We start from the raw sequence: 19,101 nt of genomic DNA on the forward strand, positions 1-19,101 counted from the left end.
AACTTCACAATAGTGTAAATGCCTGAAACGTGCAAACTAAAGAATAACTCAAAAATACTGAGACATTGTTCGTGTCGCTGATGGCATATCATCATCATGTTGTTTTCTTTAATTCAGTAAACATATACACAAGGTACACGTCGGGGAACTCTCCAACAGTAAGCCTATCCGTGCTGCTGTGTATTGCCATGAATGTAGAACTAACATTGGTGGAAAAACAAATCTCTGAAAGGACTGAGCATTACTGCATGCAAGCTTGAGGTAAAAGAGTAAAATGGGCATTATGGCTGTCAACAGTGGGTACCTGACAGAATGGGTCGAGTTCGTTTCCAAATAAGGTATATAGCGTATGACATCAACATTTACACTGCTGCAAAGATATTTTCAGTGCAGTACAGATGCCAACATAAATAGGGGTAAGAAATCAAACGAAATGCAACTGTTATGTAACGAACCAGTGCAGTCTACACATCCTTCAAACTAAAATACTCAAAAATACGTCTGCAGTTCTGTCAGTGTGCTGTGTATAGTTGATGTAAACTGTTCATTATGGCAATTTAGTGACGCCGTCGTGAAAGAGTATAATGCCATCCTTTGAATGTGATTCGGGTGGTTTATCAAAAAGTAGAGTCGTATGTCACTGAAAGTGTATAGGTCGCCACACCTACAGTCAGATGACACACAGTCGGCGCTTCAGTCTGGAACCGCGTGACCGCTCCGGTCGCAGGTTCGAAACCTGCCTCGGGCATGGATGAGTGTGGTGTCCTTCGGTTAGTTAAGTTTAAGTAGTTCAAAGTTCTAGGGGACTGATGACCACAGATGTTAAGTCCCATAGTGCTCAGAGCCATTTGAACCAATCAGATGACACACAAGCTTTCTAGGTGGAGAACCCCTCATGTTGTAAAATGCAGGGTGAGCACAAAGTCTTGCCCTGATTATAAAAACTTATAACATACTAAGCCACATTATAATAAGTTACATTTATGCCGTTACATAGGTTAGTGTTAGTAGCTGTTATGACCAATAGATGGCGCTAGTGATCCACAACACCAACGCTGTCTGTTAGGTCACGTTAGTTGCTGGCGAAATGGCGTCGAAGCTGGAGGAAGCGCAATGTGTGCTTTGGTTTCACGAAACGAAATCGCCCATCAGTGTTCAGGGTAAATTTCGGGCTTCTTATGGACGTAACCCTCCTGACGTTAAATCAGTAAAGCAAACTTTAACGAAACAGGCAGCGTTGCAGATCGACCTCGAAGTGGCAGGCCTCGTGTGAGCGGAGCAACTGTTGATCGTGTTCGGAAATCGTTTCAGCGGAGTCCGTCTAAATCAACTCGTCGAGCATTACGTGAACTTCACATACCGCAAGCAAGTGTGGTGAACATTCTTCATGAAAGGCTTAGGTTGCATGCTTACAAAGTGCAAATCGTGCAGGCCTTGCAACAGAATGATGTGCTGAATTTGCAACTGAGATTCTCAACAGGCTTGATTACTTAAATCGCATATGCTTTACCGGTTGAGTCCACCTTTCACATCAGTGGAATGGTAAATAGGTATAATGGGGTTCATAGTCTCCACATGCGACTGCACCGATACAGCGAGACAGCGAAAAAGTGAATGTTTGGTGCGGTCTCTTTGTGCAGCACTAGATGTAGTAAACCATTGCACGAAATTTTGAAGAGTTTGCAGAGGTAAAAGTCCATAGCGTATACTTCCCGTATGGTCGATTTTAGTTTTCACTAGAAATTTCAAAAAATTACATTCAAACGAATAAAGTTCATGAAGTAAGACACTTCGATATTGTTTCTAATTAAAGAAAATATTAAGCACAGATCAAGGATTGAACTCAGAACCTTTGACTTAGCAGCCATACACTTTAACCATTACGCTAACGCACCATTACGTATGTCTCCTGCAGGACTTTCAAATATCACGCAAATTACCGACAAACACTGTTGGTATGATTATGAATTACTCACGTTTCCTCGAAGTAGAATAGGAAATACTCAATTACGGCTGTTCTTTATTGCGAAAAAGCTGTTAGTGAGAATGCTACAAACAGCTTTCCTTGCTATCCCCTGAATTAGAAGGCCTATTGCTTGTTTGGTTTAATTAATTAATAGAATATGAGGCAATTAGTATACCGAATGCTTTTTTCAAACTTTCTATAAAAGAAAGTCTGCTATCAAGACACTGCTTTCGTTCAATTACTTTATTTATGACTGAACGTTTCTAAGCTGCTGTGGGTACTGTGATGGAACACACGTTACGAAACACCTGTCGGGAACTGGAATACCGCCTCGACGTTCTCCGAGCTACCAAGGGAGCACACGTTGAGGTTTCCTGACGTAAGTGGTCTTCCCAAATACTAGTAACACTAACCTATGTAACGGCGTGAAATGTAACGTATTATGTTGTAATGTAACTTATTATGTTATAAGTTTTTATAACCAGGGCAAGACTTTGTGCTCACCCTGTAAATTAACTGTGACCAAATCGATAAAGCTGACATTTTGGCCACACTTTCAGTGGCCACCATCTGTGTGTGCTAATGGGGAAAATTGTGTACCATATTGGCGAACTCTCACACACATTTCGTCATGACTCCTGCACTAGAAATAGCATCACGTCACATTTGGTTTCCTATGTTGGAACCAGTAGGAAATTTATCTTAGTTGCCTCTGAGGGATTCGGGAGGACGACGGTTCAATCCCGTGTCCGGCCATCCTGATTTAGATTTTCCGTGATTTCCCTCAATCGCTCCAGGCAAATGCCAGGATGATTCCTTTCAAAGAGCACGGCCGACTTCCTTCCCCGTCCTTCCCTAATCCAATGAGACCAATGGCCGGCCGCGGTGGTCTCGCGGTTCTAGGCGCGCAGTCCGGAACCGCGCGACTGCTGCGGTCGCAGGTTCGAATCCTGCCTCGGGCATGGATGTGTGTGAAGTCCTTAGGTTAGTTAGGTTTAAGTAGTTCTAAGATCTAGGGGACTGATGACCACAGATGTTAAGTCCCATAGTGCTCAGAGCCGTTTTTTTGAGACCAATGACCTTGCTGTCTGGTCTCCTGACCCCTCCAAAAAACAACCAAAAAAAAAAAAAACCCTCTGAGGGAAGCAGTATTCATCTGTCTGTTGCTGCTTTCACTACAATGGATGATTGCGAATCATCAGTAACTCGGATGGTGACTGCCGTGAGTAATGATTGGATATGTCATTGAAAAATGGAAATAACCGTACGGCATTGTATGCTTGGAGCTCGCCGTTCGGGAAGTTCGGCCGCTGAGGGCAAGTACTCATTGCATTCGACGCCAAATTTGGCGACTGGCGCGCCGGATGGGGATGAAACGATGATGAGGGAAACACAACACCCAGACCCTGAGCTGAGAAAATCTCCTGCCCCAGGCGAGAATCGAATCCGGGCCCCTTGGCGTGGCATTCCACCACGCTCACCACTCAGCTAACAGGGGCGGACTAGACACATCACTGAAGACTTGGAGAATTCCATTATGAATCAAGTCCAAAAAGCTACTTCTCTTTTTCTAGATGCTTATTTAATCACGACGGGCCTGTTTCAGCACTATTGTCTTCATCATCAGGTGATCTGAAAGTAATGGTTTTTGTTACATGCTATTTTTCTAGGGCACACGGTAGCCTACTTGTCGTATATGAGATTGACAACTATACATTTATGGAATTCTTAACTTATATATAACATCGCTGGTTAGTCACTTAAGCGTTTTTTTACGTCTTTTAAAGTTATTTTATTACGTAGCTTTCATAGGCTATATTTGTTGGAAGTTATACCCTGAATTTTATAGGAAACGTTAGCGACAGCCCCGGACATTTTCACAAGCCCTGCCCATTTACGCCCCTCCACACCTACCCCGGCCACACCAACCAAGAGCGCATCAATATGATCTTTGGTAGTCCTCGTCGCTGTCGCGTTTTTGCTCGTCGCTTTTTGTTTTACCTCGGTTGTTCATACTACCAGTGTTGTGCTGTTAGTAATTCTTAGCAGTTTGTGTAATACTGTCAAAATGAAACGTAGATATGCACTCTCAATAAAGTTATCATACACAAGGTACCTAATCGTGACTGTTGCGGCCAACTGCTGTCAAAACTGATATCTAACACACAGTGAAGTGCGATAAGATGTGTTGGAATGACACTGACGAAATTATGTACATATGTTTAACAATAGGCAGCTCTAAAACTCTCAAACACTGAAGAAGAACTCAAAGTAATCTCGTGTCTGCTATAAGCGAGCACTCATAAGAGTTCACAAGTAAAAATTCACACATTACACAGGCAAATATTAATGAAGAATGTCACTGTGCAAATATCTGACTGCTTGCGTTACGCATTTCTACATTATCCCACTCTTACATTCTTTAGTCTTAATGACATAATCAGAAACAAACCAAACATCGACTTTCCCTTGTTTATGCACAACATTTACTTTAGACAATCGAGATAATGGACGTCATCCTTGGTGATACTACCAATTAATATTTCCCAACAGAATTTCTTACACTACGCAAGGTGATGGAAATGTGCGCTCACTGCAGTTAACAAATATCAGATTTTTCGATACAGTGCAGATGAAAGCTCATGAAATAAAAAAAGACAGTGTGGTTACCATTTTTTTTCATTCTCATTGACGAGTTTTCAACTCGCATATTCAATGAACATCTTTCTAATTCTTTTTACAATGGTACCAGAAAAACTGTATTTCGTACTAACTACTGATTTCCTCCCTTCTTATGACTGGCATATCTGTGATACGAACAACTTTGATGTTGGAACATGCGGCAGACCAGGGGCGGAGCTTAGGATACGGATTGGTGTGGAGGGGGCTGATTAGGCGGGACTTGTGCACCGTCCCGGGCTGTCGCTAACGTTGCGTAATTTTATTTGTTGTGTGTGACAATTTTTTGTTTGACGTTTAACCAACGATGTTATAAGTTTACATCAGAGCAGTTACTTACCGTTTTCTCTTAGTTATCCTGTTGTTTATTTTTATCTGCGAATGTGTGAGTGGCTTGGCTTAGCTTATGTCTTTGGTCGTTTATCCGTTGTCATGATCGATGATTTGAATAAAGTTTTCTATATAGTGTTTATGTTTTAAATTTAATTGCTCCTTGTGTATTTGCTGTGGATATTTGTGTGAATTCATCGATCATGAAAACGGATAAACAAGCAAAGACATAAGCTAAGCCAAACCAATCACAAATTCACAGATAAAAATGAACAACACAGTAACTAGGGACAACCGATAAGTAACTTCTCTGATGTAAACTTATAACATGATCGATGATTTGAATAATTTTTTCTATATAGTGTTTATGTTTTAGACCTAATTGCTCGATGAGTATTTGTTGTGAATATTTGTGTGCATTCATCAATCATGAAAATGGATAAACAACCAAAGACATAAGCTAAGCCAAACCAGTCACAAATTCACTGATAAAAATAAACAACACAATAACTAAGGGAGACCGATAAGTAACTGCTCTGATGTAAACTTATAACATCGTTGGTTAAACGTCAAACACAAAATTGTCACACACAACAAATAAAATTCAGGCTATAACTTCCAACAAATATAGCCTATGAAAGCTGCGTCACAAAATAACTTTAAAAGACGTAAGAAAACGCTTAAGTGACTAACCAGAGATGTTATAGGTAAGTTAAGAATTCCATAAATGTATGGTTGTCAATTTCATATATGACAAGTAGGCTACCGTCTCCCCTAGAAACAGTATATAATAAAACCATTACTTTCAGATCCCCTGATGAAGGCAATAGTGCTGAAACAGGCCTGTCGTGATTAAATAAACATCTCAAAAACAGAAGCAGCTTTTTTTACTTAATTCATAATGTCTTTACACGACTTATATCGAGCTGCAGGCCAATTCGAGACTTCCAGTGGAAGGTTCAGCCATCTAAGTGGAAAGATTTTACTTCGTCATGCTGAATGGCACCATACCATCATAAAGTGGGAGTGTTGTTAAGTCCATCTGTCGAATGCAGTGACTATAATGAGCGCATGTGGAATTTTAGTGTTGTATTTGTGATGTTAAGGATGAAAGTGAAGGACTGAAGTGAACAAGTTACTCTTTTGGAACATGAGCTGGGGGGATGTTGACAGATGGGTCTATATCAACATTGCGACAGACCCTGACCCCATCCGGCACTGTGAAGAAATTTAGAATTTAGCACAAGACATCTGTGCAAAGCCCAGTGATCATGAATTTACCATGCCACCTTTCCTCAACTTATTGCATAAATACTGGTACTGAGAATTTCTTCCACCATCGTAACCAACTGTTACATCCACTTCATGCAAAATCATACAATTGTATGTTAGTGATTTGGTTATGGAGTCATGCAGCAGCGACACTTGTTCATCAGCAAATTGGAAATATCCTTAATAGTGTGTAATTTTTTGCCATAGACCATAACAGACCCCCCCTCCCCCCCGTGGGACACTCCCATTACGAAGTTTTTAATTTTGCCACATATTTGTTGAGATCAAAGCTCAAAGCTCTAATCTTTGGAACCGTATTCTCTAGGTATTTGTTACCACACTTTTACATGAATATCAGAATTACATAAGTACGAGGGTCACTCCAAACCAAATGCACACCATTTTTGTAAAAATACAGTTTTCATTCTGCATGTGTGAAAGTATTACAGTGTGTAGATACATCTTTCCCGCTTGTTTTCAAACTTAGTTCAACCTGTTCCTGTGAGTGGCGCCGTCACAGCATGTCTTCAAGATGGCTGCTACACTTGACGTTCGTCAGAAGCAACGTGCTATCATAGAATTCCTGTGCTGTGAAAACGAGAAAGTGGGAAACATCCACAAGAGGTTGAAAAAGGTGTACGGAGATGCTGCTGTCGATCGCAGTACAGTTAGTCGGTGGGCGAGCAGGTTACGTGATGAAAGCGGGCACGGCAATATTGAGGATTGTCCTCGCAGCAGCAGGCCTCGTACTGCACACACTCCAGACAATGTGCGGAGAGTTAACGAATTGGTGCTGCTGACAGACGCATCACAGTGAACGAATTGTCACGCTACGTTGGGATAGTAGAAGGAAGTGTGTGCACAATACTGAAATTGTTAGGGTTAAAAAAGGTTTGTGCCAGGTGGGTTCCCAGTATGTTGACAGTGGGTCACAAAGAAACAAGAAAAACGGTGTGCAGCGAACTTTTGGAACACTACGAGAACCGTGGAGATGAATTTCTTGGAAGAATTGTGACAGGTGATGAACCATGGCTCCATCACCAGAGACGAAGAGGCAATCGACAGAGTGGCATTATGCAAATTAACCCAAGAAAAAAAAATTCAAACCCACACCTTCTGCTGGAAAAGTTATGGCTACAGTGTTTTTCGATTCTGAAGGACTCTTGCTTGTGGACATCGTGCCAAGTGGAACCACCATAAATTCTGATGCATATGTGACGACACTGAAGAAACTTTGAGCTCAGCTGAGTCGTGTTGGACCACATCGGCCAAAGCAGGATGTTTTGCTGTTGCACGAGAATGAACGGCCACATGACAGTGAAACAACCGTAGAAGCGATCACAAAACTCGGACGCACAACACTGAAACAGCCGCCTTACATTCCTGACCTGGCTCTGTGTGACTATCATCTCTTTGGGAAACTGAATGACTCTGTTCGTGGAACAAGGTTTGAAGATGATGACTCCCTTGTGCACGCTGCCAAACAGTGGCTCCAACAGGTTGGTCCAGAATTTTAGCGTGTGGGTACACTGGCGCTGGCTCCAAGATGGCGGTTGAGAGGGATGGAAATTATGTGGGGAAATGAAAATATTGTTCCTAAAGGAAGTGTCTACACACTGTAAAACTTTCAAACATATAGAGTAAAAGATGGATTTTTTTTAAAAATAGTGTGCATTTTTTTGGAGTGCCCGTGATATTATTGCATCCTTTACATTTTCTAGGGATACACGAAACAAATAGGCACATCAACAGTTTGGACAGATCTGGAAGGAAGCATGCTTCACATGTAACAGGAAATGTTATACGCTAAACATGGCAGCTCACAGTACTCAGGACACAAGCATATCTAGGAGGCTACAGGGGAACCAACTACGACTGAAAAGGAGCGAACAATGTTTGGTCTGACCTCTTTCTGCGTCTCGTCCTCTGTCCAGCTGAAGGAGGAGTACTTGTTCTGAAACAACACAAAACAACACGCGATGCACACAGTAGGGCTGTGTAGGCAAGTACTATACACTATGGAGGAGCACAGGAAACTGCTACTAACAACACTCAACTCTACAGGGTAACTGTACATGGAGAAATAATGAGCTAGGTATAGGTGTTATGCACTGGAGAAACAATTTGCAGTATTAAAGGTTGAGCATCGAAGGATCATCACGAAAAAGGGGATCATCTCAATGTATTTACAGAAATTGTACACTGAAGCACAAATAAATTATGTTATGTTATATGGCATTCTGGATGCCAATTAAAGTCTTATGGTTCTTCTAATATTTACAAGCGTCTTTTAATGTGATCCTTGCGCCTCGTGGAGATGAAAATGAAGGACAAATTTAGAACATATATAAAAATATATCAGGCAACCCTCCATTCAGAGGCTGTCGCACGCAGCGACTGTTATATTGAGTTGTAAATAATAAATTTCAGCTATCTGTCGTGCTTTTGAATCTTTATTGGCATATCTAGATTTCAGCTAGAAACTTGCCATTCTCAATGCAATATCATTTTTGATCAATGAATGTAATGCCTGTTGGTCGGGCTTCATCCACTGTTCATGCTTAGTATTCAATGAACTGTGGATGAAGCCCAAGCAACAGGCATTACATGCATTGATCAAAAATTATAGTGCATTGAGAATGGCTAGTTTTTAGATGAAATCTAGATCTGCCAATAAAATTTAAAACGGGCAGCTCATAGCTGAAATCTATTATTTACAAATAAAAATATATTATATACTTTGTATTATATTGTATACTAATAAAACAAATTAAGGTTATTGGCTTGCCTTGGTTTCATTTACTACTAATCCCTGCAATCTTCAGAATATCAAAGGGTGTGTTCCAGTAAAAAAAAAACCGTCTTCTAAATCTATAAATGCTATAACAAACGTCTGCCTTTTTTCATCCTATCTTCTAAGATATTTGGTAAAGTCAGTACTGCCTTGTGTGTTCCCACATAAGCCCAAATTATCTACCCAAAAGCCGGTTTCTAGTAGTCTACTGATTCATCTGTGAATATTTAGTGCCAGTATTTAGCAACCATGACGTACTAAAGTGATAGTTTGGCAACATTCACACCTGGCAGTACGTACCTTCTTTGGAATTGGAATTATGACATCCTTCTACAGGTCAGAGAATATTTAATCGAGCTCATACATCGTACAAACCAGGTGGAATAGCTGAGATTGTTACTAACTGTTGCTCCTTTATAAAATATGTAATCTCAGCAATGAGCATGATGAAGACATATTTCTGGAGCCACACTGGAGTCCAGAGCATTCCTCCAGGTATGTGAGAGCTCTCTGTAGTGTGTATTGTAAAGTAGGAAAGCTCTTAATTTTTGAAATTTCTATTTTCTTTTTGCTAACCCTCAGCTTGCTTCCATTTCACACAAAAATGAGTAGTGTGTAATTTGGGCTCAACAGAAAATTGGGAAGGCGTAACCCTTGATTCTGCCATATGATAAAAAAAGAAAAATCGTATAAAATTTAATTCATTTTAGATCCCCAAAAATATCGTTTAGAAGTAGTTGGTTAACCAAAACATTATTGATTTCAACTTTAATATTAATGTTGATGCATTAATTTCAATAACACGGAACTATTTACAACATGTGGGAAGTAATATGACGAGAAAATCTCATTTTCCAAATAAAATTTTTAATTCCCCTACAAAACCTCGTTTCATGCTCTGTAAACTTACAGCGATACTCGGGGAGCAAAAAAGGTACATAGTGCGTCCGGTATACATGTTTTGTACGTTGTTTGTTATAGCCCTTTATGAACTTGATGCTTCTTTCAGCCACACCATTTACAAATTTCAGTTTAATAACCAAGTGTACAGTGTTGAAGGAATTTTAATACCACAATGATAAGTCTGTGTTAAGGAACTTAATACTCAAATCAAACCTGGAAAAAAGTAAGTCGTACTTTATTAGAACGACGTTATTGATGACTTATGGGATTTGGAAGATTGATGCTTGAATTTTATCAATATTTTTGTGTTATTTTTATGTCTGCACGATTTACTTCACTGACCATTTTCGTCTTTGATTCAAAAGACTAATTAGCATCAAAGATGGTTAAAGCGACATAGCAGGAAACAGAGGTCGTAAATGATTTTTTAATTTATGTAAAAGTGCAAATCTTTCTGTGTGACGCCCATTCGCCGACTAGATAAATATGAGATGAACTGGACAGGGCAACACAAACACTCAGTCCCCGTGTGAGGAGGATCTCCGACCCGGCCGCGAATCGAACCCAGAACCATGCGATCTAGAGGAAGTGGCATCTCCAGTGGTAACGATCCTCATAGCATTAACGTGTGCTACGTACACAAATAACGCAAGAAATTCCATTTCTATTCACTTATGTATCTCTGACTACCTTGTAAAATATTTTTGTAGTTGCCCCCATTTTCAGACGAAGCTTCTATCTTTTTATATGGTTTCTCATCACCTTCACTGGAATTCTTAGTTTTCTCAGTACATGATTACTTCTAACACAGTTTTTGTGGTACTTTTAAGGACGATTAAGTTAACCTCAAACTGTACATCTATATCTGCATCTACATATATACTCCGCAAGCCACCCATCGGTGTGTGGCGGAGGGCACTTTACATGCCACTGTCATTACCTCCCTTTTCTGTTCCAGTCGCGTATGGTTTGCGGGAAGAACGACTGTCTGAAAGCCTCCGTGCGCGCTCGAATCTCTCTAATTTTACATTCGTGATCTCCTCTGGGAGAGTAGGGGGAAGCAATATATTCGATACCTCATCCAGAAACGCACCCTCTCGAAACCTGGCGGGCAAGCTACACCGCGATGCAGAGCGCCTCTCTTGCAGAGTCTGCCACTTGCTAAACATCGCCGTAACGCTATCACGGTTACCAAATAACTCTGTGACGAAACGCGCCGCTCTTCTTTGGATCTTCTCTACCTCCTCTGTCAATCCGACCTGGTACGGATCCCACACTGATGAGCAATACTCAAGTATAGGTCGAACGAGTGTTTTGTAAGCCACCTCCTTTGTTGATGGACTACATTTTCGAAGGACTCTCCCAATGAATCTCAACCTGGCACCCGCCTTACCAACAACTAATTTTATATGATCATTGCACTTCAAATTGTTCTCCACGCATACTCCCACATATTTTACAGAAGTAACTGCTACCAGTGTTTGTTCCACTATCGTATAATCATACAATAAAGGATTCTTCTTTCTATGTATTCGCAATACATTACATTTATCTATGTTAAGGGTCAGTTGCCACTCCCTGCACCAAGTGCCTATCCGCTACAGATCTTCCTGCACTTCGCTACAATTTTCTAATGCTGCAACTTCTCTGTGTACTGCAGCATCATCCGCGAAAAGCCGCATGGAAATCCGACACTATCTAGTAGGTCATTTATACATATTGCGAAAAGCAATGGTCCCACAACACTCTCCTGTGGCACGCCAGAGGTCTCTTTAACGTCTGTAGACGTCTCTCCATTGAGAACAATATGCTGTGTACTGTTTGCTAAAAACTCTTCAATCCAGCCACACAGCTGGTCTGATATTCCGAAGGCTCTTACTTTGTTTATCGGGCGACAGTGCAGAACTGTATCGAACGCCTTCCGGAAGTCAAGGAAAATAGCATCCACCTGGGAGCCTGTATCTAATATTTTCTGGGTCTCATGAACAAATAAAGCGAGTTGGGTCTCACACGATCGCTGTTTCCGGAATCCATGTTGATTCCTACAGAGTAGATTCTGGGTTTCCAAATACGACATGAAACCCATTAAAGTATGTTTGACAGATCGCAGTTAACTCGTAGTCCTTTCATGCGAGCAATTCTGGAGCAAAAACATTATGTCTCACAAACAAACCCGAGACGTTTATCATGCAGAAATAATACTTTGCTAATGTTGTGGTTTTTCTACCCGCCAGGGTAGCCGAGAGCCGTAACGCGCTGCGCCCTGTGCTCGGGTAGGCGCGCCGGCCCCAGATCTAATCCTCCCGGCGGATTAACGACGAGGGCCGGTGTGCTGGCCAGCCTGGATGTGGTGCTTAGGCGGTTTTCCACATCCCGCTAAGTGAATACTGGGCTGGTCCCGACGTTCCGCGACAGAGCGAGGTGGCGCAGTGGTTAGACACTGAACTCACATTCGGGAGGACGGCGGTTCAATCCCACATTTGGCCATCCTGATTTAGGTTTTCCGTGACTTCCCTAAATCACTCCAGGCAAATGCCGGGATGGTTCCTCTGAAAGGGCACGGCCGACTTCCTTCCCCATCCATCCCTAATCCGATGAGACCGATAGCCTCGCTGTCTGGTCTCCTTCCCCAAACAACCCAACCCAACCCACATTCCACCTCAGTTACACGACTCGAAAACATCTGAACAAGTTCGGACTATTCCATGGTTTACACTAGACGCAGACAGCTGGGGTACGCCAATTCTGTCCCGGGAGGGTATGGGGCGGCGGCAGGAATGGCATCTGGCCTCCCCTTAAAACTAACCTTGCCAAATCCGTTGTAATAACGCCGACCCTGCGATCGCTGCGGGACTGTGGCCTAAGCGAAAGAAAGAAAGAAAGAAATTTTGCGGTTTTTCTATGTTTTTGTTTTCTCCGTTTTTGAAGGCTCAGAGGCACTCTTCCCCCTCTATCCTATTGAGCCCAGTTGTCACCCAGCTCGCTTTTCGTGGAATGTAACCAAGTTAGGGGCAGCCCAGGAATAATTGCTACGAATTTGGAAAGTGCTTTATAAGGGCTGCTCTGAGTGTTGAGGGCAGACTCACCTTGAAGGAGGGCCTAGTGAAGAGAGGCATGCCGCTGTCGTCCACCTTCCCGGACACCAGCCCCATGGTTAGAGGGGACCACGCCATCAGGCCCACCCCTGCAACCAGAGCACGGCACCACGTCACCACAGCAGGTCGGTCGATTTACTACCGCACACCACGAATATCAGCGCTACCTGGCAATTCAAAGTGGCTGCAAAATTAATGGAAAATTTGATGATGGAGTTCAGTGAAATGAGACTGAAGGAGATACAGAATACGTCAAGGGAGGCATGGTTTATGGGGAAAGTCTTTGGCTGGTAACCAAAAGTCATTGGTCCTTCGTTCTATCCCAGCCAGTCCTTAAATTTTAAACAGAGATCATCAGCAATGATGACAGAAGATTTCAGGTGTAATGAGTCCCCCTCAATCTGCTAATGGTCTTGTCAAACAGGGCAAACAAGTGGATAGAGTTTCAGGGAAATATCTTGCCCTTGGATGGGAAACTGCCCCTGAAAGGTGGGTGAATCAGCAATGATCAATGGCATATTTATAAAGTATTAATGACTTAATACTGCCATTTTCGCTATTCGAACGGTATCTAAAGAGAGAGATCCTTATTTTCATTCACTTTTGTCGTATGGTATTATGTCTTGGGGTAACTCTTCCCATTCTAGAAGGATATTTTTGGCTCAGTAACGGGCGGTTCGGACAATAAGTGGTGTAAGTTCACGTACCTCTTATCGACCTCTGTTCACGAGTCTGGGTATTTTGACATTGGCCACTCAATATGTATATCCTTATTGTCGTTTCTTGTTACCAATATTAGTTTATTTCCAACAATAAGAAGCTTTCAATCGGTTAATACTCGGCAGAAATCAAACCTCCATTTGGATGGGACTTCCTTAACTCTTCTGCAAAAAGGTGTGCAGTATACTGCTGCATCCATTTTCAATAAGCAGCGTCTCGAATTCAAAAATCTTAGCAGTCATCCAGGCGCTTTCAAATCGAAACTGAAGAGTTTGCTCATGGATCACTCCTTCTATTCTGTCGAGGAGTTCCTTGAAAAATTAAGCTGATTCTCATTGTATAGCTGATAGCGTTTGCTTTAACTTATGGACTGATTTTCTTGCACGTTCATGAACATTTATTTTTATCTTTTATTACTTTTATGTTCTAAGTACATGTACTGACACGTTCCATGACCTTGGAGATTTGCTCCTCAATTTGGTCCTACGGAACTTGACGTGTAAATAAATAAATAAATAAATAAATTATGACTTGTTGTGTATCCATACGACATGTATCCTGTAATGAAAAGTTACCTGATAATCACTCTATTGAAAAAAGATTCCAAACGAAGTCACCATTTGGATCTGCAGGCGAGTGCCAATTGGGAGGTAACCATGAGAAAAAGATTGTAAACTGTAATCAACCCAAGGGTACACTTATATGATTATCAGTGTGGATTGTCAGAAGCTGAACATAGGAGGAAGCTAGAAAATCTGGAAAGGGAAATCTAAAGGTTCAATTTGGATATAATGGGGTAAGTGAAGTGAGATGTTGTTTGAAGAAGTTCCAAATAATTACTGTCACTTTCCACTTTTGTCATTATCATTCTGTTATTTATGTTCTTACATATATTTTGCTTACATGCTTATTCTAACAAATTTCGTGTCTCATTTTCTTTGGTAACATACAAGTTTATTCCTGATTGGTACTCATTATCTGATATATTGTCAGTGTTGATAAACTACTATATAGTAACTTCCCAAACACTACGAATGCTGGAAATAATCTAATTGAAGAAAAATTACCACTAGCTAAGTTAGTATAGGGTGGCTGCAAAGTATCCAGAGTACGAGTGCATGGCTAGTGATACACAGATGAAGTGAATTAACGAACATGAGTGATCCAAGCTAGTGTTAATGAATTAATTTCATATGTAAAAACCATTTGTATTTAGAGAACCTCAAACAATTAATGTAATATCACTTCAAGTGATCAGGACCACATCTCAGTGTTCTGTTGAGAAGTACTTTGTCACCTGCACGTCTTTCAAAATTTTGTGGCTGCTCTGACTTGCCTCTGACAGAAGCTAATCAGTGGTGTACTGTACTTATAATTCTGAGCAAAACATTTAGCAAATATTTCACTTTTGCGTGCATTTTTGTTGCTTTACAACTGGGTATCAAATGTGCACATTTATACATCCAAACATTTTGACCAGTTAGTGCTTTGTGTGGCCCTTGCCATCGTCAGTTGTGAATCTGGTATGCAGCTTAATTTCACCAATATATGTGTAACAGTATTAAATGCCATACTGGCCATGTGCTGCATCCCATCTAAAGTGAGCAAAGTCGGTGTGTGCATGTAATTATAGCGACGAGTATACTACGACAACAACAATTGTCGGATCTTATGATCGAACCCTTGTACGGAAGAGGGAATAATTACTCATTCTCAAAGTGAAGTTAGCAGAAATAATTATATTCTTTTGATTTCCATACCCCAGGATTCATATACACAACACATTTCTGCCTGAAGGAGAAGTAAGAAATTTTCACAACGCTGAGATGTACTGTCCCTTTAAAGACTAGCAGGAAATAGTAGTTATTTTCTTGAATGAGAAAGCTACAACACTGAATACAAAAGGCTATGCACATTAGCAGTCTCATCTCTTTAGAGTGCGGGCCACTCAGCACTTTGGAATCACCAGAAGAAATTCCTGTTGCCAGTGAAGCTATGCACATGTGCAAGCTGATCTCTTTGGAGCAAGATTATTAATGAAACTTCCTGGCAGATTAAAACTGTGTGCCGGACCGAGACTCGAACTCGGGACCTTTGCCTTTCGCTCGCAAGCGCTCTACCAACTGAGCCACCCAAGCACGACTCACGCCCCGTCCTCACAGCTTTACTTCCGCCAGTACCTCGTCTCCTACCTTCCAAACTTCACAGAAGCTCTCCTGCTAACCTTGCAGGACTAGCACTCCTGGAAGACAGGATACTGCGGAGACATGGCTTAGCCACAGCCTGGGGGATGTTTCTATATAGAATGAAATTTTCACTCTGCAGCGGAGTGTGCGCTGATATGAAACTTCCTGGCAGATTAAAACTGCGTGCCGGACCGAGACTCGATCTCGGGACCTTTGCATTTCGCGGGCAAGCGCTCTACCAAGCTCTGCCAGGAAGATTCATATCAGCGCACACTCCGCTGCAGAGTGAAAATCTCATTCTGGGAACATCCCCTCGGCTATGGCTAAGCCGTGTCTCCGCAATATCCTTTCTTTCAGGAGTGCTAGTCCTGCAAGGTTCGCAGGAGAGCTTCTGTAAAGTTTGTAAAGTAGGAGATGAGGTACTGGCCAAAGTAGAGCTGTGAGGACAGGGCGTGAGTCGTGCTTGGGTACCTCAGTTAGTAGAGCACTTGCCCGCGAAAGGCAATGGTCCTGAGTTCGAGTCTCGGTCCGGCACACAGTTTTAATCTGCCAGGGAGTTTCATATCAGCGCACACTCCACTGCAGAGTGAAAATCTCATTGTGGTAAGATTATTAATAGCTTTGGAATCGTCAGAAGAAATGGCGATGTCGTCACTCCCATCGGATAAGGGAAGTCAACTGTGTCCTTTCAAAGGAACCATCCTGGCATCAGCCTGAAGACATTTAGTGTGCTAATTCCAGAGGGAGAGACTAGTTGTGGCCATCCATTGGTCAGCACTCGAATAGCTTTCGGCCAGTCATGACTCATGAGAGTGTCTCGGCTGCACACATTCGCGAGATGGTGACTGGATGTGATCACTACTCAAATGAACGTTATGAGAGTTAAGCGAGCGCCTATGCTATTAGCTGAAGTAGCATCGGTCATATTTGGCAAGTTCTCCCAAGCCACGCAAAACGTATTCTCCCTCTGGAATTAGCACACTGGACTCTCACTCGGGAGGACGACAGTCCAGACCCGTGTTGGGCCATCCTGGTTTAGGTCTCCCACGAGTTCCCTAAATCGCTTCAGGCACATGCTGGGATGGTTCCTTGGACAGGAGTGACGACCTCGCCTTTTGGTCCGCTCCCCCAAATGAACCGACCATCCACCTGCCTGGCTCAGCACACCCCAGCGCTGAGGACTCGCCGGGAGCGGCTGGCGCCGGCGCTCACCTATCTTGTTGTAGAGCTCCGGCATGTAGAGCTCGGTCTTGTCGCGGCAGAACATGTGGTACTCGGCCTGCTCGCAGATGGGCGTCACGCAGTTGAACTGCCGGCAGTTGGTGTAGGCCTCCATGACCTCGACGGGGGTCCAGCGCGCTGTGCCCCAGTACATGGCCCAGCCCTGGCTGATCACGTGGTTCATGGCGCGCACCACCTCTGCAACACGCAAGCAGGCACTGGACTCAGCTGCTCGGGACCCTCTGGAGCGTACCTGCGCCGGCCAAACGCTGCACTTGCGATGTTAGGTTGGCTACACTGCACTAGCGATGGTGAAACAGCACCCACTATACACACAACAGACGATAGCGATTTCTAAGCTACTGAGCAATAACAATTAGTTTTTGACTTGCTACCACAATAGCTGCAAATAAACGACCGCATATTACTGTAGAGACAAGTATAACAAAGCACACGCTTTCGATAACGGAGCAAAGAAATACACAAAATAAGCACCTCATCGTGCTTTTGAAAACAGTATGGTAGACTGTTGTGGTTGGCAGGAGACTCAACCAGGGTTACTACAGGAGGCCGATATGCACGCGTTTTAACTCACGCAGGCTGGCGTGAGGTCTGGAACATGACAAGGGAATTAGAATTGAGAAAAACGTAGCTGGTGGAATACTTAACTTTAATCCATTAATGGAGAAGGTCGCTCTTTATGGTACATGATTCACAATAGCTATAGTACGGATACTGGCGCCTTGCTAGGTCGTAGCAAATAACGTAGCTGAAGGCTATGCTAACTATCGTCTCGGCAAATGAGAGCGTAGAAGTCAGTGAACCATCGCTAGCAAAGTCGGCTGTACGACTGGGGCGAGTGCTAGGGCGTCTCTCTAGAGCTGCCGTGTGGCGGCGCTCGGTCTGCAATCACTGATAGTGGCGACACGCGGGTCCGACGTATACTACCGGACCGCGGCCGATTTAGAGGCTACCACCTAGCAAGTGTGGTGTCTGGCGGTGACACCACAGTAGACAGTGTGCAGTAAATGAAGTAAGCAAAAAGCAATACAAACGTGTCAAGAATGAGATCGACAGGAAGTGCAAAGCGGATAAGCAAGGATGGCTAGAGGACAAATATAAGGACGTTGAGCCGTGGTAAGATTTGCTGTTTTGAAGAGCACGCCGCAGCGCGTAGAGTGAAGCAGTCGTCCTGCGTTTCTGGCGGTGGCGCCGCTGTGGCAGTCGCAGCTTTGGTGTCTCCCTCTGGTGGGAAAGGGGAAAGGTTGCCTGTCCGCGTGCGTTTAAGGGGCACTATGAGCTCGCTAAAGGGGGAGTCTGGTCAGCTGATCATCCGGATCAGTGTGTTGCAGTCAGTGTCTGTCTGTCGCCCGGAGTGCCACTATGTGTTAGGCCGCCAGTCTGCTCCAGTTTGTTCAGGCGATGGTCATTGGCGGTTGGATCGGTCGGTTGGTCGGTCTCGCACTGAGACACGAGACGACTTGTCCGCCTTGAGCGTCGGCACGTGAGTCCAGTGGGTCGCGCCGTATAGCGAGGGGCAGTGAACGAGAGCAGCAGGAGTCAACCCACGACGTCGGTCTGGCCGGCGCGAGCTGCGACGCCGTGAGGCAGGAGACCGGCGCGCCTTCCTGCGTCCGCTGAAGCGGCTGGCAGCGGACGGTTCGGGAGAGCGATTTGGGGGTGCTGCGCCAGGTCTTCTCGAGAAATCGCAGTTTATTACAACTTAAGTGGTTAGTGATATGTTGTTTCAGTTACTTGTTAAATTCTACTTGTGTTGTTGGTCAGTCTATCGTCTCCCAGCTTGTTCGTTTGTCTCTCGTCCGCGTTTGTTAGGCAGTTAGTGTCTGTCTGTCTGTCTCTCTGTCTGTCGGTCTGCCGTACGTTAATAGCTGCCTCTGTCATGTTTGTCGGATTCGGTGTTAACGAATTTATTGC

The 19,101-nt window shown here is 43.3% G+C and overlaps 1 protein-coding gene across 1 annotated transcript in view; it reads right to left on the minus strand.

The window, feature by feature from the left end:
• LOC126295059 (voltage-gated potassium channel subunit beta-2-like) overlaps positions 1–19,101 on the minus strand; it is a 1,105,917-nt gene that overhangs the window by 25,454 nt on the left and 1,061,362 nt on the right. Inside the window, exons 9-11 of the mRNA XM_049987306.1 lie at positions 17,158–17,364; positions 13,031–13,128; positions 8,154–8,201 (exon numbers count right to left, since the gene is read on the minus strand). Of these exons, the coding sequence (XP_049843263.1) occupies positions 8,154–8,201; positions 13,031–13,128; positions 17,158–17,364 (353 nt within the window). The remainder of the gene's footprint in view (positions 1–8,153; positions 8,202–13,030; positions 13,129–17,157; positions 17,365–19,101) is intronic.

The sequence above is a fragment of the Schistocerca gregaria genome, chromosome 11, assembly GCF_023897955.1.
Source record: "Schistocerca gregaria isolate iqSchGreg1 chromosome 11, iqSchGreg1.2, whole genome shotgun sequence".
Taxonomy (NCBI): Eukaryota; Metazoa; Arthropoda; class Insecta; order Orthoptera; family Acrididae; genus Schistocerca; species Schistocerca gregaria.